Below are 22,660 nucleotides of genomic sequence, written 5' to 3'. Positions count from 1 at the left end.
AAATCAATAATCAAGTCAATTATTTTTTATGTAACCATATAGGTACATGAAATTGTTCATTAGTTCTATTTTACATTTAGGAACATTACTAATTATTGCTTGTTTATGAATACTATCGTAAAAGTTTTTTTCTTTAAATTAAAACTCAGATTTTTAATTATTTCATGAAAGTTCAGTAAAATGCACTATTATCTGGATTTTTTGTGAAAATTGTAGAATTTATAGTTTTGCTGCGTTGAAATTCTATTATTTTGCCAAATTTTTGCTTTATTTCATTGTAGTAAAAGAATAGTGCCATTGCAATGCCCATATCAATGACAATAGAACAAGTCATAAACGAGCTAGTAGTCCAACAGTCAAAATCTGGCATTGAGTATAAAAATGTGAAATTCATGCGCCTTTTATGACCGCAGCTCGACTCCCAATCGAAATTCTATTAGCGTGGCTCTTTTCCGTGCAAGCAGCCGGCAGAGGAACGCTTTAAATTCAGTGCAATAAAGCAATAAAAAAGCGTTTTACTGAAGCACTGCGCGAACTCTCGCGCGCGGCCCATAATGGACGAAATGGACGCGAGCGCTTTGTGCTTTTATGTATGAAACTTTAATCACTCCTGGATTCATTCGGCGTGCACAAGTGGATTTCCCTCTTTTCTTCAAAAGCAGCTGCACAAACACCACCACCATTTGTGCAGCCCGTAATCAGGTTACAAAGGCTCATTTTCCACGAGAATACATTTTCAATATATTAATTTCTCATTTCCGAAGAATTTTTGGAGAATTTTTCTCAACATTTTTACAAATAGCAATAAAATGCTTGAGGCAAATGAAAAATGGAAACATATCAACTGATGTTTGGATAAGCGTGCAGTTGCCTTGACTCTCCTCCCTGGAGAGACAGAAGCGGAAGAGATAAAAGGACGAAATTTGCAAATTCGCAGGGGCGCACTGCGCGTCAAACTGGAATGACTAATTAACTTGTTCGACAATAGCGCACAATCGCACTGCCCGCAGGCGCTACGACAGCCGGACTTTTCCACGTGCGGAAGTTGAGATACTCCTGCACTCTCCCAGTAGAGAGTTGAGTTCAGTTCACTGCTGATCAAATTGTCGATGGTTTTACTCCAAAGTGCAGTAAATAAACAATTGCGTGTTTGCTGCTCTAAGCTGTAAGCTATACTAAATCCCGGCCGAACTAGACAAAAGCTTCGTGGAAAGTTTATTCGGTGTTTTTAATTTTTGCGTCGAGTGTGTGCGCTTGTTTTGGTCGGCGACTGTAAAGTGACCTATATTTTGTATTGGATGAGAACAGAAGCCACGCCACGCCGCAAACGTACGTCGCACATCGCACATCCTGGGGGTGCGTTTCAATCGATATGCAGAAAGGCGGCGCAGCGCTCCCACCTGTCTGCTATCTGCGTGTTTGCCACGTGGATCTGCCAGCCAATATTACAATTTAGCCTAATTACATGTACACACACTTGAAAATTGGAAATTTTTATTTTATTTTTGTTTTTTTGGTATTTATGCGCATAATATCAAATTTTTAACAGTTTTGCAAAAGAAATATTATAATAAGTTTTATGATTTAACAAAAGAAAGAAAAATGGCTTCTTTATCTTTGTTAGATTCGGAATTATGACAATTTTTACTTCAATAGTCAATAGTTAAATGTTTGTGAAAAATGCGTGAAAAACGTGAATTTCAATTTAATTTTACATTTTTTTTAATTTTTACGCATGTATTACAACAATTTTAACCGCTTTGCAAAACAAATATTGTAATAAATCATAAGATTTATCAAAGAAATGGCATCTAAATCTTTATTAGATTCGGAATTATAACGATTTTCACTTCAATTGTATAAAAATTTAAGCATTTACTTCAATTAACCTAACAGAATAATGACTAGAAATATAAAGTTGTTCTTATACACGTTAAATGTCCTATAAATTTTTTATTTATTGAATTTTTAATATGAATTATGCCTATAAAATCATTAAAATTATCGTAATTCAAAGTTGACCCAGTTTTTACGTTTAATTAGACGCTGCTTTCATAATTCTTTTTAATATGGCTTAAGTATTACTAAGAAAAAGGCAAAGTTTAAGTTTTCCTTTTAATAGTCTTTAATATTATCTTCCCAGAAAACGTTAAATCATTAATTTACCCTTTTTAGTTTTTAAGTTATGAGGCATCAAAGTAGAACATCGCAATTATGAGATTTAAAACGCAATTTTCTTAAATTTAAATTATTAATCAAATAATTTATATAATTTAAATAATTTCATACACCTTTCTACACTCTATTTTAAATTGTTTATAAAAAATAGTAAAAATTATCATTCTGCTCTTTTTACTCCCGGAATTAGATGAATTTAACCTCGTCACTAAGAATTTAAAATTCCATACCTTCCCGGTTATAAGTAATTCAATAAGAACTCTTCCGTATTAAAATGAACCTTGATTCAATTAGCTGTAAAACAACATCCGGTGAAGCGTGTCACACAATCGCCCAGCAAACAATCACACCGTAAATATGTAAATACAGCGAAGAGTATTAATCATCAAAACACACAAAGACTGAAATTTCAGTCTTGGCACAGGTCGCCAAGTTTCGCAATCAATTAAAAGTCTAATTAATATGTCACGGCCGCGCTGCTACTGCCTTCGGCGACCGGATGGCACGGTGTTATTTTTAGCCGGAGCTTACGCCCACCTGTTTTTGGCGATACGGAACCATCAAAGGGAAAATTTGTCTCGCCCAACATCACAACATCAACATTAACGTCATCAAACTGATTTAAAGTTTTTTTTCCTCTTTTCTACGAATCGAGGTTATGTTGTGATGATGAAAATTTATAAAAATTATGACCACAAAGTTTTTTGCTTTTAATATACATCTACTTCAATTAGCAGCGCATTCTTCGTTTTTTCCTCATCTTCTTCTTATCTTGGACTTACTTCTACTCGTTTGATCATGCTTGAAAAACTTCTCGGAAGGTAGAAAATGGAATAAATTTCCTGGACCGAGACGTTTATTGTGGTCGTTGGAAATTTTTCAATGGGAGCCTACGCGGGTTTTGTTCGCATAAAAAAGCATGAAAAAAAAAAAGAAATGACCCGGGCAACCAAGCAAGAAGAGAAGAGGCTATTAAAAACCCCAAGCAAAAAAAAAAACATCTCTGCAGTTTTCACAGAGTCTGTGTGCGGCCATCGATAAACCGCAATATTCTTTTTCTTTATCAAAATCGTTTAATAACTCAAGTCACAAGATTTTTCTTTTGATTATCTAGATTCGTACCCGGCGGCGCTATGAATTCATAAAATAAAATTTATTCCGAAAATATATTTTAATTTTAACAAACATTTTTACATAAACCTCAAATAACTCAACGAAAAAAGCACCGGCGATAAAATGAATGAAAGCACGAAAAATAAATATTCATGTATACCTGAAATGAAATGCAAGCACAAATGTGTGTATTTAGTCTGCAAATAAATTAAAAACACCCAAGCACAATAACGAATTGCCGCGATGCAAACAGCACCAGCCGGGGTAAAAAACAACAAAATTTCAATTAAAAATATTAACTCAAGCAAGTTATGTTGACATTTTTACGTATTCATACTCAACAAATCCGCAATTTACTTTTTTGATTTTATTTTGATTGAATCTAGGAAAGGACGATTTTGATTTATGCCTCCTGTGGACTTTAAATAGAACAAAATTGCACACAGCGCTCTTTTGGTTGTAATTTGTTTCGGATCGCACGAGCATGTTCCGCACCACATGACGCAATCTAACAGAATCCTTTCGACGATGTGTTGCAGAGAGGGTGAACGATGTGGATGGCGTTGAACCCGTGCCCTGTCAACCGTGGACGTCCAGATTATCGAAAATGGCTCAACCCAATCTCGACTATACAGGTAAACAACTAATATATATTGTTTAGTAATTTTAGTAACAATAGAATCACAAAAATCAGAAAATTTTATTATTTTTTTAATAAATTAAAGAATACATGAAGAATTAATGGAATTTTTTTGTTTAAAAAAAAACGCGAAATTTGGAAAACCGCAAAAATATGTAGGATACCATTGAAAGGAAATAACTCAACAATGACGTCACATCCGCAGTCAAACTCAATTGGATTTTTTACATTTTCTTTTGTTTTCATTGAATAACCGTCAATTTTTCATTTTTTAACTCAATATTGACGTCATAAATCAAGCCTTCATTGTGATTTTCCGTAAATTTTAAATTTTGAACTCAAAACTCAATTTTTTTACCATCAAAACCAACGATTTCTGAGAAATGTAATTCATTTTAATACTTGTGTATTAACATGCATTTTATGACAGTTTTTCATACCCATCCATTATTCCCACTGACCCACTGTGTGTGCAACAAGTGACATTCGATGTTGTGTTTTGGCCTTGTTTCATGCGGTGTGCGTGATTTGTCGCCTGTTGCGTGCTGCGGTGCGACACAGCCCCCGAAACGCAAACGCAATCGATATGCAGCATACTCAGCGACATGTTCTCGCTGGGGATGGTCATCTGCGCGATCTTCAATCAGGGCCGGCCGCTCATCCAGGCCCAGCACTCTAGCTCCAGCTATTTGAAACAACTCGAATTGGTAATCTAATGTATTTATAATCTCGAAAACCTAGTAAAATATGCGAGTTTTTAACTTTTCACGCGTCTTAAAAGTTATGGCATTCAAAAATGTTCACACGCGAAAGTGCACGGCGAATCCGATTATGAAACTCGCTCTGCTGCATTTGATGTCTTATTCAGAAGTGTTAGCGCTGACGTTGCACGATGAAGACGGGTGAAAAAGTTTTCGGTTCGTGTTATGCGCCATTTGCGCCTTGTGCAAATTACTTGAAAATCAATTTTATTATTCAACTTCATAAAATGAAAAATTCTTTTTCCTTCAGTAAACGTATCTAGGCAACCCAATGAACACACAAACATTTCACTTGCATTTCTTGCATCTCTCTTCATTAATATCGTAATTAATTGTTTATTTTGCATATTCATAATATACACTTATTGTGTTCTCTTATCGATTTAATTAACTTATACGCGAAAATTTCCAAGTGCGTTTTGTTCATACTCATAAAACTAAATCAAAGTCGCTATTAAACTTGAACGGAAGAAAATAGAGGCGAACGTACACCAACGCAAATTTAATTAACTTAATTAAGCGCGCATTAATTAGTCCACTTTTGTGTTTTGCGTCTTGTAACGATCGCGCTCGAGGAAGTAGTGCAGCGCGGCGGAATTTTTCCGAGAAATATTTTAAATGGTTGAGCGAATACTCTTCAAAGAGGAAATGAAAACAATATAATAGTATTAAAATATTCCTCTCAACCTGATTATATAACAAGGTCAAGTTCAATAACAAAGATTTTTAATTGGGTGCTTTTTAGTTAGAGGATCAAGTTCACAATATACTGCCACGAGTGCCGATACCGCTGCAGGAAGCGACGGTGCGCCTGCTCAGCAAGGACACCCGACAACGACCCACGGCGCAGTTGCTATCGCTAATCAAATATTTCAGGTACCTAAGTAAATAATATTTTGTGTATTGTGTACCAAAGGCCGAGAAATGGTTCCTAAATCAACAAACATTCTTTACACAAAAGAATTTTGTAAAAAACTTCATTATAGGTTAGGATTGACGTCTTTATAACCTAGAATGTCAGCTGTCACATTTTTGACAGGTTGTTTTATTCATAATTCATCTTTGAATAAAATTTGCTTTACTTAGACTGGCTAGACATGCAAAACAAATAAAAAAATGAAACATGAAAACCACAAATCGAAAACTAAAAGTTACAGTTGCAAAGTTGCATGCGCTCCCCCAAGCGTAAATCGCGCATTTTGCATTTCGTGTACATTGTACAGTGCAGAAGTTTTGATAAGGTTATGTAGATTTATCCAGAGTTTTACTCTGCAATTTATTTAGCATCAAATGGGATTTTCCACAACAAAAACTTTCTAAACGAAAAACTAATATTTACCAACGTCAAAAAACAGTTTGTGTAGTTTTTTTTATTTATTTTTTATCTCTGTGCGTTGATGATTTACGCCCTGTTCGTTATTTATACTTGTATTGAATTCGAGGATTGCGGATGATTGGAATTGTTTGTATGATGGTTGTAGGAAGGCTTGAAATATCCGTTTGCTGCTTACTTATTTATGCCCTATTTTCGTCCTCATTTCCAGCGATCCGGCCGTGCACGCGTTGCAATTTCTCGACGTCATCAACATGAAGGATCCCACGCAGAAGGCACACTTTTATCGCAGTACTCTCAAAGAAGCGCTACCCTACGTCCCAAAGGTAACACATATTATAAAAAAAGCACATATTATAATAATTAATGTTAAAATCGCACCCCGAAAATATTTTACTTCCTAAATTTCAATCGTGTGAAAATATTATCCTTAGATCGCTTGCTTAAACACTCCCCAAGATGGCAATTCATATAACTTGACATAAATATTTTTCTTTAATGCGAAACGTGCGCAGAAAACAAATTCCGTCGATAAAACTTCCACGCGCTTGCTTCCCAACTCTCCAATTCACATCAAGGTACTCAAAAATAAAAACACACACAATACAAACACGAAAAATAATGAAAACGGATCGAAAGAAGCATCCTCTTTATGTCATGCGGACTTAAAACCAGCGTTAACTTTCCATCTCGACGAGCACTGAGCAAACATGCGGTAGGACAAAACTCAAGCAACGCTCGAAACTTTTGAACAAGAAGATTGAAGTACACCGAAAGTAAAACGGGCGTGAAAGGACCCAAACTGACTGAAAAGCAAAAAGCAGCTGGAGAGTGTACTCCAGACATAATCAATTGTTGCCTTTCTTATCGTTGCTTTTAGTGAAATAAAAATTTACGACATCTAAACAGTTAATTGTTAGAAACCAGAACAAACACTAATTAGTTAAGTAATTTTCTAAAAAAAAGAGAATTTTTTTAAAAATAAACTTGATAGTTTTATTCTATTTTACTTCACTAAAGCTTTCCTGCATGAAACTTGCAGCGTCTAGCTGGAATAGAAGCTTAAGAGTAAAACCCTTAGATATTGCATAACCAGGTCCCAAACGTGCCCATCTTCTCTGCGTCCAAAGCCGTAAAACTCGAATCGTTTTATCCACATCTATATATATATCGTGGACGGCTTGTTATTATAATTCTATTTTGTAGAAATTGTGGTATCAGCACGTCTGGCCTTCGCTGCAGCAAGAGATGAAGACGCAGGAGGTGCTCGCGGCAGTCCTGCAGCCAGTCCTCTACTTAATTAACGAATCCACAATTGAAGAATACGAACACATCATTCTTCCGTCCTTTAGGTAAGAAAAATTTAATTTTTTTCTCTCTCAAAAGTTTTTTTCGATTTAATTTCATCTGATTTAGTAGTTAAGATGATTCTTATCGTGTCTATTACGAAATGTGCTGATGCCGCCATCGTTGTATGCAAATACACTCCAGTGGCGGAGAAAATTGCGGGCGCAAACAATTTAAATCGTCCTCCAGCATCCACTCGCTGTTTACGCGACGTCGTCGGCAATACCGCAACAAGCGCGATCTTACATTAATTATAATCCAGCCACCAACGCAGCAATCGTTAGTTGAGCTTACGCGGCGTAATTTTGAATCGGCAGCCTCGGATCGGATCCAGAAACGGAGTCAACTCTCCACGCACAACTCGGACGCGGGGATGAGGACGCGTGTAATCCCCAGCACGACTAATCCCTTAACAAATTCGATACACATCCGAGCACACAGATTTGCTCTGTGTAAATATTGACGATATCAACAGCAACAGGACGATGAGCGATGAACGTCTAGGAAATTAAAATGCGCTTGCGCATGCTTTAAATATTCTAAAAGTGTTTTTTATAGAAAAAAAATGAAAAATTGTTTTTACCTTGCAGGAGTGTATTTTCAACACCAAAGTCTGTCCAAGCGACCGTAACGCTTTTAGAAAATTTACACATCATCTTAGAGAAAACACCGCGTGATGACATCCGCACAGAAGTTCTGCCGATGTTATACAGTGCTTTCGAAAGTACCACGATACAAGTACAAGTAAGTATTCAGTTTTAAAATAAAAAAGTGTATTGTGTGTTGCCTATATGTATGCGCACAAAGGTTACGTTGTTCTTAATATTGTAGAGTGCAGCACTAGTCGCAGTGACGAACGTCTCTGAATACCTGGATGAAATGGCGATCCGACGGATGATTCTACCAAAAACAAAGATGATCTACGAGAAGAACCAGAACGACTTGAAGATCGTCTCCAACGTATTGTCGTGCGTTGAGCGCACGCTAGATAGATTAGATAAGAGTCAAATTATCGACGAAGTATTGCCTTTACTCTATGACATCCGACTGTCTGATCCGATAATCACACTACGAGTAGTCAGTAAGTTAAAAACTAAAACATTTTAAAAATTTTAAAATTAAAAAAAAATGTTTTGTAGATATTTATCGACTAATGCTTAGTGATAAGAAATACGGACTCTCTGTAAATCTGATGGCAACAAAGGTGATGCCCAGCTTGCTCCCACAAACAGTCAACCCCTCGTTGAACCTCGAGCAGTTCACGATGCTATTGGAAGTTCTCCAAGAGATGCTCGACCAGATCGACCGCAATCAACGCAACAAACTCAAACTCGACAACCTGTCTCTGCCAAGTCCAGAGCGGCACCGCCCGCTGCGTCACCAATACAGTTCGGATAACATGCACGTACCACCCTTCAACATCCCCAATTTACGTGTGGAACAGCGTAAGACTTCCAGTGCCGAAGACATGGCCCGCAAGAACTCGGCAGGTGGATGTTCGCTTAGCCACTTACGATAACATAACCTTCCATCTCACGTTTTCTACTTTTATATTGCAGGGGGTATGTTGGGTGGTTGGTGGTTTGGTGGATCACCTTCATCGCCCGATAGTAACTATCTGAAGGTGAGCAACGCGTTCCCCAACCGTCGACTTTCGGACAACACGTTGATGACACCCAAGATACGCATCGCACCTTCATGCGCCAGCTCCCCGGGTGGTACCCCTGGTGGCGGGTTGCCTATCCGACGACATTCCAGTATTGGTCCGCAGGAACGACGCGGATCCACCGTGAACCTCTCACCACCAACGGTAACTAATCTCTGTGTGTTTGTGTGTTGGTTGTTTATGTCATTCGTCACACGTATACCGTCAGCATTTGTCAGCAGACGTTTTTCTAGGGTAGTGCGAGGTAGTTGGATGTCGAGTAGACTCACGTGTAGCGCTAGCGGCTGACTGAACGTGTGTAATTAGCGCTAAATATCGAAAACATCTTCAAACATCTCAGTATTTTGAATCAAGATCAAGAGTTAGGTTACGTTCATCGAAACCTAACCTAAGCTCTCACTGCGTTTCTCATACTGTGTGAATGTGTGGTCTCGATGTGTGTGTGTGTGTGTAGTGTGTGTTACAATTTTGACATCTGTATAAATACGAATTGCTCCGAACAGGGTGCCATAGGGTACAGCTCTGTGTCCCGCGAGGGCTCGAGCATATCGGTGCCGTCGTCGTATGTAAGTTTGCCAAACCACTAATTACTAATTACTTACCGTATCAACAAAATCAAAACCAAACCAAAAAAAAATGAAAAGAAAATCAAACGAATGCAGTGATAAAATCACACATTGCGTTATACATCGCCCTGTCTTGTTCGCATTCACACACCCTCACTCATCATTCAACCACCATAAACCCCCTCGGACTGCAGTTGTGTACGTTGACTTTCGTGTGTTTGCCACCTCCATCATGATCATCATCGAATTATGGATAATGTGCCACGCAAAACGGCAGCCATAATTCCACCACCAAATCGACAGGACAAACAAGGACTTACATTCTGCCCCCCAACTCGTCATCGTACTAATCGCAAGCCAAACATTCCCCTTGTTTTCGCTCAGAACAAAAAAGGGTTTAGTGGTGTTTTAAAACCGGTTTTTATTGAAATTTAGTATAAAAACATCGATAAAAAGCGGTTTTTTAAGTACCTGCCATGTTGTTCTTGAAACCCTATCATGGTGTGTTTAATTATTTAATTGTTTGTATCTGATTTAAAAGTTTAAGCGAAATCTAATCACGAATTCGTATGTTCTCATTCTCATTTGTGCCGTCCGACCGTGCTTGGATCATGCAAACTTGTGTTTGATTGCCGCCTCTGTCTCTAATTCAGCTTGCACGGAGCATGATAGTGAGTATTTCTCGATGGAAAACAATCGTGTTCTTTCTATGTGTCTTTTTCAAAACTCAAACACATAAAATTTAAGATATTAACTTGCGAAAGAAAAAAATCAAAATGGCAGCGTAAATCTAACCTTAAACATCAACTATTTGATTTTTTTCTGTGTCACTACACAACTTACACTTAATAAATGTTGTTTTATCTGTGTAGAAATAGCTTAAATGTTTTTTTGAAGAATTTTCGGGTCCAAAATCAAGTTTTTCTTGTCTCTGTGGTTACATTGTAGAATGTGGTTACAATCATGAGCAAATCCCTAGCGGGCTGTGAGTTTAAGCTTTGGAGTTGCGAGCGAGCAAGCTGATGAAGCGCGCCGATACGTAATTCTGTCGTTAAGCCCTTCGCAGCGCGACGGCGAAAAGTTTCCGCACGCTCGGATTATGCTCGGCTTAGCGCTTCGCCGCCGTCCGACAATCGCGTATTTTGTTATCGCCCGCCACCATTCTACTTGATCTTGGGCCGTAACTAATAGTTAGCTTAACATTAAAAAATAACTACTTATCACAAACTCTCACTAACAATACCATGTGATTTGTTGTTTTGCGCGTGTGTTTTTTGAAAAAATATCTTATTGTATTTTTATGTTGTTTTCGGATGTGATATACGTGTGTGTGCGTTTTTATAGGGCGGTTCGATGCCCAACACGAGCAGCAGCGTACCCTACCTGCTAACGAGCAGCATGCAGAACATCCGGTCGCGGCGGCCCTCGGCGATGTCCGCGCTGGGCGGGTCGCAGGGCTCGGGCCTGCTGCAGCAGCTTGGCTCCGGCATGGTAAGATTCACCTCTTCACACCAACCGAGCAACGGCCGAGTGTTCTCTAGTAGCACGGTTAGGAAATGTCCCTCCCTGAACATTACATTTAGCTGAATGTACGTACGTATGACCATCGTGTGGTATAGAAAATACCAGCACACCCACACTCACACTATAGACAACCAAACAAACAAACGCAAACAAAATCATTCATTGCCGTATCGCAGATATATCATTACGTGTGATTGTATATCATTGTGGATTGTGCTAATATTGACGCACTCTCATTTTAGTCGCATACACGTTTGGACACTATCGCTACCACGCCACACAATCATTATCAAATGTCATCATGTCGTGCATTCGCTATCTCATCCGTCTCTTCTCTTCTTTTCCCTTAAATCTTTCCTTGTCGGGACTTGTTGCTTACTGAATTCTTCATGCTTTCAAAATCGTACAAAGCCGCCATCTTTCCTCATCAGTATAGACTTTATAGACTTTAGAGACTGTTGTACTGTCTGTCCGCCATCTTGCTTCACGGCTTTGTGCGTTTTGCGCAGTGAAAATTGAAGGGTATTAATGTTTTCTCGTGTTGTAGGACTCGAATTTCGATTCGAACTACTTCCAACGCATTCTGCGCGAACGCAAATTTTACAGAGGCACCTACACGCGCCCGATTGCGTCGAACGATCTGGCTTACATGAACTAATCTGGGCGCCACCATCGCTTTTTTTTGTACAAACTTTATTATAAAGGCATGTGATTCCCCCTTTGTACAGGTCCGGTCATTCGACTTGCATGCGAGCCGATCAATTTTCACTGCACACCATTTAAAATCAACTTAAATATTTTAAGCGTTTAAAGGTTCAAGCATCACATAATTTAAACGACTTTTAAACAAATTCTAAACTAAAAATAATTTGAATGTTGCCACCATCATATCATCAGAAACATCCGAAATACACGAAATTTGTTGACATTATGTGCTGCTTTCGAAATGATTGCTGTAGAATCCATCTATAAATATTGCTGCATTGAAAAATCGGTTGAGAGTAGTGTTGATTGTGCATCAATCATTTTGATATGTGCCAAAACATGAAACCAAAATAAATCTATGTAAATGTATGGGCTGGAAGACTGTATAAACGTCGACCAGCCGCCATCGCTGAATAGCGAGCGCGCCAGCCGGCCTCAAAAACCCGCGGAGCACGCTCGTTCTAATCGGATGGTTTTGTTTTCTCTGTGTGATGTTCCAGTACCAGCTATTTGCCGGCCGGCAGTAAACGCGCGCCCGCCGACCGCCCTCCGCCCGAAACCATCACCACCACAACCAACTCACCAACTCTTAATAACAATAATAACAAACAATTACGTCTCTCTATCCGAGCACCATCCACCAATCAGATCTCATGTTGCACCATTGTGTTTCGCATCCGTTTGTTTGTGCCGTCAGTTTTCAGCCGCCATCATTGTTCGCACCTCTGGCAGCAAAAGGAGGAGAAGACGAGCTGTCGCTGCTTCTTCACGGTGGATTAATGGCAATCCCTCAACGACAATCATGCTACTGCACAGAATCACGGATACAGCTTGTAAATATTATTCAAAACTATACATCATGGTAGACAACCATGTATACATGCATACACCTAACCTTACATTAGTGCTATTGGAATGCAATCCTTGATTGAGAATGAAACATTTGCGAGCTTAACATGACTTTTAAAAAATGAAACGACAATCACCCGAAAATTATTGCAAATAGTCAATTCAATAATTCCAACCAGACAGCAATCAAAAATTGTTCATAACTAAACTAAATAGTTTCTAACCTTAAAAAAAAAACACTAAAAATTGTAAATTGTAAAGTGTTCCTTTCGTCCAGCGCACTGCTGATGGCACACAGTATAAAATGTAAAATGTACTCCAGTCCTCAATTCAAATTGAACGTGTTTTATCAAATGTGCCCTCAATAACTATTAATTAATTACGAGAATAAGCAACAACATATTAACATACAAACAATTTCACATCAATATCTCTTCTTTCAAAGTACATTCCTAGACAATCTCTCTTACAAATCACGTTTCAATAATGATAATTAATGATATTCTAATCGTGCATTTAACTAAATCAGAAGTACTCACACACAGAAAGCATATATATATGACCTAGTCAAGGAGGAAGATTGAAGAGAAGATATATTTAACGAAAACAAATGAATATTTTTTCATATCCCCGTTGTAATGTGCATGTGTGGGGTGTTAATAACTAATATCGATGTTTGTAAGCGTTCCAAAATGTTCGACAAACCGAATTTGTATATGTCTTACCATCATATCTTAGCGTACGTCTTAAGAGGAACAACTCCAAAGCTTTAACACTTTGACATTCGCAATCTATCGTCTTTGATTCAAAACAATTTCAATGTTATACAAAACTCTAAATATTGACAATTGACAACTAACGTATGTACTTTCGAGTAAATTCACACATTCCAAGACTTTTTGTAAGCTTTTCACGATTGGGCGGCCATTTTGAAAATCGAGAGCACACAAATATTTGCTCAATGTGTCATCATTCTCTCTTTCAATATCTTGCAATCACTTTCAATCTTTGAATATCAATGTCAATAAACATACATTTCCAATCTTCGATGTAAATAGCATAATTTTACGATATAAGAATGTAAGAGATGTATAATCAAATCTTCATCAGTTTCTACTCAGTTATCACACAAGTTATGTTCACGTATTAAACTATAATATTGCGTTGCTTCGGTTACAAAATGGCGTCTTTCTCCTAACCAATAAATTAAAACTTAAGTGAATCATATCATTTACAACTATAAATATATATAAAATAAGTAAATACAATTGGAACATAAGTCAAATATGTGATATGTTACTGTTTAGTCTCATCTTCATTGTTCATTTGTCATTGGTGCATCTTACATGAAATTGTAAACAGGCATATCATTTTTGACATCATCATCACAAGTACTTGTATAACTCTAAATAATAATTTGCTTCTTGCGCTGAAAGCCGGATGTAAAACTCATGCTGGCGGCTTTCAGTCAAATCTTTTACCATGAGCAAGATGAGATGAAATATAAGAATTTTAATTGTCAAACAATTAACAGTATTCTTTATTTTTTCAACAATTTCATAGGAAATTTCAATGGATTTATAACTCTATCATCTAATTCTTCTGATTTTCTCTTACCATACGTTTTCTTATCATCTTTAAGTGAAGATAAGTTCAGATTCTGTAAAAAGGCAAGAATTTGTTCTTTGTTTTGGTCCTTTTTAACTTCTTTTGCTGTTTCTTTTAGAGTATCTATAAGAAATTTCTTTGTGGCTGGATTTAACTCCTTTGGTGGAACACCTGCCGATAAATTTGCTAACAATTCGTAACAATCTTTAATATTTACTTCATTATTATCAGCATCATTGCCATGGTGTTCAAATAGTTTGATATATTTGAATGCCCTGGCAATGGGACATAGGGTATTATATTCTGAGTTTAGTCGAATTAAATTTGTCCATTTCTCTATTGGTGCTTCCTCATTGAAAAAGATTTTGTCATTTGTGTGTGCAATTCTTTCATATCGCTTAATCATTACAGATATATCCTGATGAGTTTTAAATGGAAATTCTTTAGCTATTTCTGTAATATTGCCAGCTCCGTGAGTTTTCAACGCTTGGAGGAGAACCTCTTTATCTTCATTTGACCATTGCGAAGTCACTAGAAATTTTAATTTTAAATTAAATTTAATTTTAGGAGGAAAGAGGTTATAAATTTGTTTATTTTCTTACAAATTTGCATAGAATATTTACTTACTTATATAAGTGCACTTGTCGGCAGACTTGTTTTTAATTCGGGTGAACTTCGTCCGTTATCTTTAAATTGTTTTCGTGTGATAAGCAATTATTATCATTATTATGATTTTACACAAGTTTACACCAAATCAACACAAGCGGTACCACCTTGTGGGAAAATATTGCAACTGACAAAGCACATTTCTGTAGGCAGTGTTGCCACCACAGCAAATGTTTCAAAAATATTTACGCTTATTTTATTAGTTGAACATGGGAAATAGTTTAATATAGTCAAGTAGATCTTAAAACAAGTATAAAATATTACTTTATTGGTTTTTATCGTTTATAATATTGTAAAAACATTTTATTTTAAATATACGTGTTTGCAGCTGCCAACACTGCTACGTTTTCCGTTTAGGTTTTGTTTTTCTTGAGCATGTTGACATTCAACATGGCGGCATGTCGTCAGTGCTGTGCTGTGTCGTGGTGAGTTGATAATTTACCAAATTTTTATTAAACTTGCTTCATTTCATCACCAAAAAGCGCATGAGGATAGAGAAATTGAGTAGGCGCGTGTGGCGCATAAATAATTCGAGCGCGGAGGCGTAAATAACGCGCAAATTTCGGCGTCTCGGTGGTCGCCGTCGGTGCGGCCCTACGAGGTCTGCTATCATTGTGCCATCTTTCTTACACGACGGAAATTCTTTGTTGATCGTTCAATGAAAAATTGCGCATCGCGAATTGAACGAAACGTGCGTTATTATACCGCACCCGGATCGTTTGATGCGTACTAGGCGGTCAACGAAGAGTTATCGTCGCGAGATGTTTATTAAAAGTGAATGTAAATCAATAATTCGGGCCTCGTTCCATTCGGCGGCTCGCGCTCGTCCAGTTAGCGCCGAGTGCACATGTTCCTCGCTCCGATCGCGGCCCGATACGATACGCAATCGCCGAAACATTATTGTAGGGCATATTTTTAAATTATTAATTGAAAGAAAATACGGCGCTTGTAAGGTTAAGACGTGTTGGAAAATGCAGCGGAAAATGGAAAATAGGTCATTACACAATTTTTCGTGAACTAAAAACAGTTGAAAATCATAGCTCAATGAATGACACTTCCGAAATTCATTTGTTTCGACGTCGTTTTTGTTAAATTGTCATTTTGATTGCAGTCATGCTGCTTGTGTAAATCATAAATTATCGCATTTTTTTGGTACTGTGAATGTGCACATTAATCCAATAGCACAAACATATTGTACGCGAATTCTATATCGATCTTAATTAACGTAATATTAATTATGCTCTTCTTTTGCAGCTTGTGTAACTAAGAAACTCAAAATTTAGATTAGAAAATTGAACGTAACCCGAGTTGTAATTCAGCGCAAACCACTGGCCTTTGAAACAATTCCTTCAAATAATCAACTGCAAAACGATTCACCAATTTGTACTACGAAAGAGCAACGGAAGACACAAGGCAACCAAAAACACAAAGTTTAACCAGTTCGTCAACACATCGTTCGGGCGGCGAGAGATTTTAAAGAGGATTCAAGAGGAAATTGCGCGACATTGTGATGAGAGTATATGGCACAATCCAGACCCAGCACGCATTGAAGACATCTGATGATTTTTAGTTCAACCATTTCAGTTTCCATTTCTACGCAACTCGGTGTCGACTGTCGTAGCTGTTTTTACTTCATTCAAGTCACCACATCCCCCAACGTTGATTTCGATTCTTCGCTAAATGCAAACGTCACTCGCGGAAATCATCCTAAATGCAAACAAACGAAAAAAAGATTTAACCAGGCAAGCAAAGAAATTAACACATTTAACAAATCAACAAGTTGCAAACAAAACAACAACACACAAACGGCGTTTCCAGTAAGTTCGAAAAATTAACTATATTAATCAAGCAGAGTTAAACACGTTCGAAAAAAGTTAAATAATTTAATTTGTTGCATAACATAAAAACAAAGAAGAAAAACAAAACGTAAACCAATTGTGAGGACGAGTTTGCGGCATTGCTCGCAGACGAATGTTTTCGACCGCGATTTGATGCATTCATTAACCAATTAACTAATTGCTGTTGCGGTGCACAGCTGCCATATTGACTATTATAAAAAAACAAAACTATTGTAACAAAGTTAAAAAGCAACATAATTTTGTGTGGTACGCTCTTTTGGCCGCCGCCGCAAACGAAGCGAAGCAGGAGGGGGTTTGAGGAGGAGAGAAAGGGGAAAGGTACCATAACCATTCTGTGATATTCACTTAACTTAAGAAAAACAAAAAACGACGCAACCAATAATTCAACAAACAAACATACAAAACACACAACGTTCAGACTGAAGCAGCAGAACCATCGCCGGTGCGGGAATTTCTAGGACTATGTCCACGAATCCCCAGTGGAAGACCTTCCAGCCGCCGGACACCATGAATCAGGACTCTGCCATCATCGACTTTAAACCAATGACTGGTGAGTTGTTGTTGAAACATTTGAAATTGTTAGGTTAGATGTACAATATTGCAGGTAAAAATCAAGCATTCAAACACTCGATCACCTCGAACAACACGCGTTCGTGGTACGGACAGGAGTTCCCCGTGCTGGGGGATAGCAAGCCGGCGTCGACGTACAACGGCGGCAGCAACAATCTATTTGGTTCGGCGAGCGCCACTAGTACTAGTCGCTTCCCGACTATTGGCACTTTCTCGCTGGACAGCAACAACACGTATAACAGCGCCGGTGATTCACCGCCGATCTTTTCCAATGGCAACAGCAGCGCGTCCAGTTACAATGACTCCAACTCGGCGAATCAAGGCACGCGGGAGACGGGTATCATCGAAAAACTACTGGTAATTTCATTCACTATTTTGTTGTTGATAAGACTGACTCAACTTTGATTTATATTTAGCACTCGTACGGATTTATCCAGTGTTGTGAGCGGCAGGCGCGTCTATTCTTTCACTTCAGTCAGTTTACCGGCAACATAGAACATCTGAAGATTGGCGATCCTGTTGAGTTTGAAATGACTTACGACCGACGCACCGGGAAGCCAATTGCCAGCGCTGTGACGAAAATTGCACCCGAAGTCGTGAGTAATTGCTTGTTCTACGCTTATCACATTAGCTGATTGTGCATTTTCTACTGTGGTCTACATTCAGTTTACACATGATTGCACCATATGTTTTAACACATTTCTATGCTTAGGTGATGAGTGAGGAACGTGTTACTGGCACGGTGACCACCGAGATACGCGGTGAAGGCTCTAGTGGCGATAATCAGGGCCGGATTAGTTATGAGAACCGCGGCGAGTGCTTTTTCTCCCTACACCAAAGATGATGTTGAGGGCAACGTCACACTGCGTTCCGGTGATAAAGTCAGCTTTCAAATTGCCACCAATCATCGGTAAGTGGAATAACTGCCGTTTTTTGTTTGTTGGGTTTTAATTTAAAGTTATGTGTTTGTCTTTAGTGGAAATTTGGGCGCTTGCCATGTCCGCTTGGAGAATCCAGCGCATCCAGTCAAGTATCAGGGCGTCGTGTGCTCAATGAAGGAGAGTTTTGGTTTCATCGAACGCGCCGACGTTGTCAAGGAGATATTTTTCCACTTCTCAGAGGCCAAAATAAAAGAAGAACTCAGGTTGGGCGATGATGTCGAATTTATTATACAAACTAGAAACGTGAGTCACGTACGACTAATCACTAGTTAAAATTTTTGTTTTAAACGAATTTAATACGTGTTTAATATTGTTTCAATTCTGTTTTATTAGGGAAAGAAGTAGCATGCAACATAACACGCTTACCAACCGGCACGGTGATTTTTGAAGACCTAAAACCCGAAATAATGCGTGGCCAGGTTCTGAAACCGCTCGACCGCGGCACGAATCTGCGCCATCAGACCGACGCACTGCCTGGACGCATTAGATACCGCGCTCCGGACCACTCAGAGGTAGAAATTTCATTCGGCGATAAAGACCAACGCGGTGATTTTACTCTGCGGCATGGTGATTGGGTTGAGTTTAAGATCGCCACTGATCGCCGTGATCAACTTAACAGAGCCACGAATATCTCGCTGCTGGATGAGAGTTTTGTGGTGTCAGGCGAGAAGCGTGAACAGGGTGTAATTGCCTCTGTCAAGGACGGTTTTGGTTTCCTCAAGTGTGCCGAACGCGACCCCAGACTCTTCTTCCACTTCAACGAGGTGCTCGACGTTGAACGTGAGATACGCGTCGGTGAAGAGTATGAGTTTACCGTCATTCAAGATCAGTCGAGCACATACTCCAACAATCGCCAGAGCGCCATCCGAATGAAACCGTTGCCGGCTGGCACCGTGCAGTTTGAGACGCGCATTGAGAGTAATCTCACTGGCTCCGTAACGAAGGACATCCCGAGCAGCTGGGCGAGTCGCAGTCCCACCAAAACGAGCAACGGGGAGGCGCCGCATGCTGAGTCGGGAATCATTACCTATACATTCAACGGCGCCAAGAAAACCGTGGCATTTTATTCCAAAGACTGCGAGAAACAATTTCCGCGCCTTGGCGATAAAGTGCAGTTTAGTATCAATCTTGTAAAGCGCACCAAAGAGCTGATTGCTGTCGAGCTGCAGGTGGTGCAGCAGGCAATCGGCGCGCAAACGAACGGTATAACAAAGCATGCGACACCACGCGCGAACAACTCGCAATTGTATCAAGGATTTGTCGCTGCGCTCAAGGACGGTTTCGGTTTCATCGAGACTGTCGATCATGACCGCGAAGTGTTCTTCCACTTCTCCAACTTTGACGGCGACACGAACAACTTGGAGCTGGGGCAGGAAGTGGAGTACAACCTGGGCACACGTGGTAATTCCGGCACATGTTCATCTGCCGAAAATGTGAAAGTTATTGCGAAGGGTACAATTGTCTTACCAAAAGTCACCGATGAAGTATTGGAGGGTGTTGTGGTGCGTCCGCTGCGCTCGGTGAATCCTGATCAGAACGAGTACTCGGGCCTGATACGTATTAAACCGGACGACGAGGATAAGGATCAGGATAGCGAGGAGGAACCGATGGAGTTTGAATTTGGTATCATGGGCTTGCTGAATAAACGCGAGCTGTTGCAAGTTGGCGATGCTGTTCAACTGCAAGTAGATTCCACCGGTCGTGCCGCAAATATCATCGCAGTACGCAAGAAACTCCGCGCCACTGTCGATGCCATCAAGGGACAGTTCGGTTTCTTGGCGTACGAGGTCGAAGAGGGCAAGAAACTGTTCTTTCATATGTCTGAGGTCAAAGACAATGTCAATCTTCAAATCGGTGATCAGGTCGAATTTGTGTTAGTTACGAATCAACGGAGTGGAAAGTCTTCTGCGTGTAATGTTGTTAAAGTGAGGTAAGCCCGAGAGAAAAACAAAATTGATCGTAAATAAACAGTAACCATACTAATATTGACTAATTTCTAGGAGTCAAGAATAGTTGGTTACTGTTTATGTGACATTTGTCATATTTTTGTAAATTGTCAAGTGACGTAATGGTCCAAACGCGTACCTTACACAATTTTCCTTTTCCTCTTCATTGGTTCATCCTTTCGGCGGTGTTTCACACAAACATGTAAACACTTAAGTGTAGTTTATTTCAGTGTATTAATTATTGTATTTTTGTTGTGTTTTTAGTGATGTCCAAGCCCGCCCAGAGCGCCTGATTAGTCGTCTACGTACAATCTCGATGGAGGAGTCCGGCCCGAAACTACACGTCATGCGACAGCCGAAGGGGCCGGATGGATCGAAAGGGTTCGCACTCGACGCGCGTTCACTGCGACTGCCCGGCACGATAACCGAATAAAAGGGGGCAATGTAAACGTACAGGCAAAACAAACGTTTTAAATAAACGAAAACCAGTTTCAATACCAGTAAGTATCAATTCGCAGCAAACGAATAACAAAAGCGTCCTACGAAAAACAACAGCAATTTAACTTAAAACAAAAAGATTTAACACACACATACACAAAACAACAAAAAAAAAACTACAACGGTGTTTGAGTTCGTTCTGTTTCTGTTTACACAAATAGTCGTAGATAAGTGATGATGTTAAAGACAAACAAAAAAAAAAGTAACGCTTAAATAAAATTACTAAAACAACCACCAAGAAGAGCAAAAACAAATACGAGAAACACTTGCTTTGTTGATTGATTGGAAACCAAAAAATTCAGAGACAAAAATCATTGATTCAATGAACGCAAAGAAACAACATTGACAAATATGCATACAATGAATTTAATTAAAATTAAATTAGGATTATACAAATTAAGGTATTAGCGATATATGAATTATAGAGAAGACTGCATCGATAAGTGAACTAAACATGTAAATGAAGAAGAAGAAGAAGCAAACGCTAAAAAAAGTACATGGGAAAGAAACCTAAACCAAAAAAAGAAATGAAAAAAAAAAATTAAATAAATAAAATGCGCCCCGTTGACAAGTTGTTTCATCGATTTGTCGATGAGTTAGAAACACGTTTTTGCTAACAGTCATTTTGATTTTGATACAAACTTGTGTTATGTGTGCAGTACCCGCAATTATCTCTATAATCGCTCGCAACTGATACGAATTCTCAAAAGTTTTTGGTCGAGTACGGAACGTGAACCTCAGAAAAAACGTTGAAATTCTTTCGTGGAAACAAATGTGTAGATAGACTTGTATGTAAAATGTTTGTAAATTGATTTGCAACTGTTCTGTGATAGCTATCCCCAGTTTTACGAAGCGAGAAATGAATTGAACAAAATTAACATTATTTTGGAAACAAAATGGCCAAGAAATTTTTCGATTGCGTTTGCGTTTAAATTGATGACTGTTTTTGAGTTTCATCGCGACGTTTTTCTAGGAAAATGTTTAGTAATATTTGTATGTTAGTATAGTGATATGTCCAGCTAGACAACTCGAGACAAAAAACAAAAAGACAAAAAAAATATGATTCAAAAGAAGCCATCAGTACATCATGTTAGCGATAGAAAACACAAACCGAACATTGTATGATTCCGATGAATGAATTGAACGAACGCATGACACAAGCGTGAGAAAATGCATCGAATCTTAATTCATTAGTCTTTACTTTGTCACGTTTTGATGCATTTACTCACTCGGTTGCAACCCAAAATCACCAAATAAGAAATTCGTAGAGTACAAACATTTTTACTTTTTTATGGATATTAATTAAGGGCCAGTAATTTTAATCTGCTTGCAATGTAAACGATATTAACGAAAAAAGCTACCCATTCGGTCACTCATCAAACGTCAAACAAATGCATGATCAAACTTTGAAACTTGTAAAAAGTTTAGGAAATTAGGACGACTTTAAAACTCCTCCCTCCCCTTTTCTCTCTTCCCCATCTATTAAGAATCGATTAGTATTTATTTTCATTTTTAGAATGCGAATTTTTTTGTTTTAATTAATTTTTGTATTTAATTACTCTCCTCTTCATCCTCGCGCGTTTCTACATTTGTAAAGATTTTTTGTGGGTACTGCGATGCAGTTAAAACGACTCGAACGATTACAAAGCAAATTCAATACGAAACCAAGTAAAATGAAGCGAAACTAAACCTGGAGGAACATACGATTCATGTGGATTATCTTTCTTATTGTAAATTCTTTTTTATTTCGAAGGAAAATAAATATAAGTGAATATTACCTACCAATAAACAACCAAAATTTGAAAACGAATCGCCAATGCGTTGTTTATTTTATGCTTTGAAGGGTTGCATATAGTTGTAACCATGGCTACTGACAACTTGTTGATTTGT

General features: G+C 38.5%; 2 protein-coding genes across 12 annotated transcripts in view; both read left to right on the top strand.

The window, feature by feature from the left end:
* The window catches only part of LOC135802259 (SCY1-like protein 2), a 31,342-nt gene extending 17,133 nt beyond the window's left edge, over positions 1-14,209 (top strand). Inside the window, exons 5-17 of one of the 11 annotated variants that reach the window (XM_065315819.1) lie at positions 3,831-3,926; positions 4,493-4,638; positions 5,438-5,568; positions 6,237-6,351; positions 7,232-7,377; positions 7,963-8,116; positions 8,204-8,453; positions 8,512-8,862; positions 8,932-9,182; positions 9,542-9,604; positions 10,258-10,275; positions 10,949-11,095; positions 12,334-14,209. In XM_065315819.1, the coding sequence (XP_065171891.1) occupies positions 3,831-3,926; positions 4,493-4,638; positions 5,438-5,568; positions 6,237-6,351; positions 7,232-7,377; positions 7,963-8,116; positions 8,204-8,453; positions 8,512-8,862; positions 8,932-9,182; positions 9,542-9,604; positions 10,258-10,275; positions 10,949-11,095; positions 12,334-12,360 (1,895 nt within the window). In that variant the 3' untranslated portion in view covers positions 12,361-14,209. Of the gene's footprint in view, positions 1-3,830; positions 3,927-4,492; positions 4,639-5,437; positions 5,569-6,236; positions 6,352-7,231; positions 7,378-7,962; positions 8,117-8,203; positions 8,454-8,511; positions 8,869-8,931; positions 9,183-9,541; positions 9,605-10,257; positions 10,276-10,948; positions 12,166-12,333 lie in introns of those variants that run through there. The other 10 variants (XM_065315818.1, XM_065315814.1, XM_065315813.1 and 7 more) reach the window with 10 other exon arrangements.
* A 1,115-nt stretch (positions 14,210-15,324) lies between these two features.
* LOC135802343 (cold shock domain-containing protein E1-like) lies at positions 15,325-22,580 on the top strand. The gene is given in 9 exon segments (XM_065315916.1): positions 15,325-15,381; positions 16,211-17,365; positions 17,420-17,742; positions 17,802-17,981; positions 18,098-18,210; positions 18,212-18,295; positions 18,362-18,573; positions 18,660-20,256; positions 20,537-22,580. Coding segments are annotated over 8 exon segments (2,766 nt in total). The 5' UTR covers positions 15,325-15,381; positions 16,211-17,277; the 3' UTR covers positions 20,706-22,580.
* Positions 22,581-22,660: the final 80 nt, after the last annotated feature.

This window comes from Atheta coriaria, unplaced genomic scaffold (genome assembly GCF_025399875.1).
Source record: "Atheta coriaria isolate IRGN ID8LTWV9N9 unplaced genomic scaffold, Caltech_Dcor_3.1 hic_scaffold_16_pilon, whole genome shotgun sequence".
NCBI classification, from domain to species: domain Eukaryota; kingdom Metazoa; phylum Arthropoda; class Insecta; order Coleoptera; family Staphylinidae; genus Dalotia; species Dalotia coriaria.
This window is presented reverse-complemented; position numbering and strand designations above follow the sequence as displayed.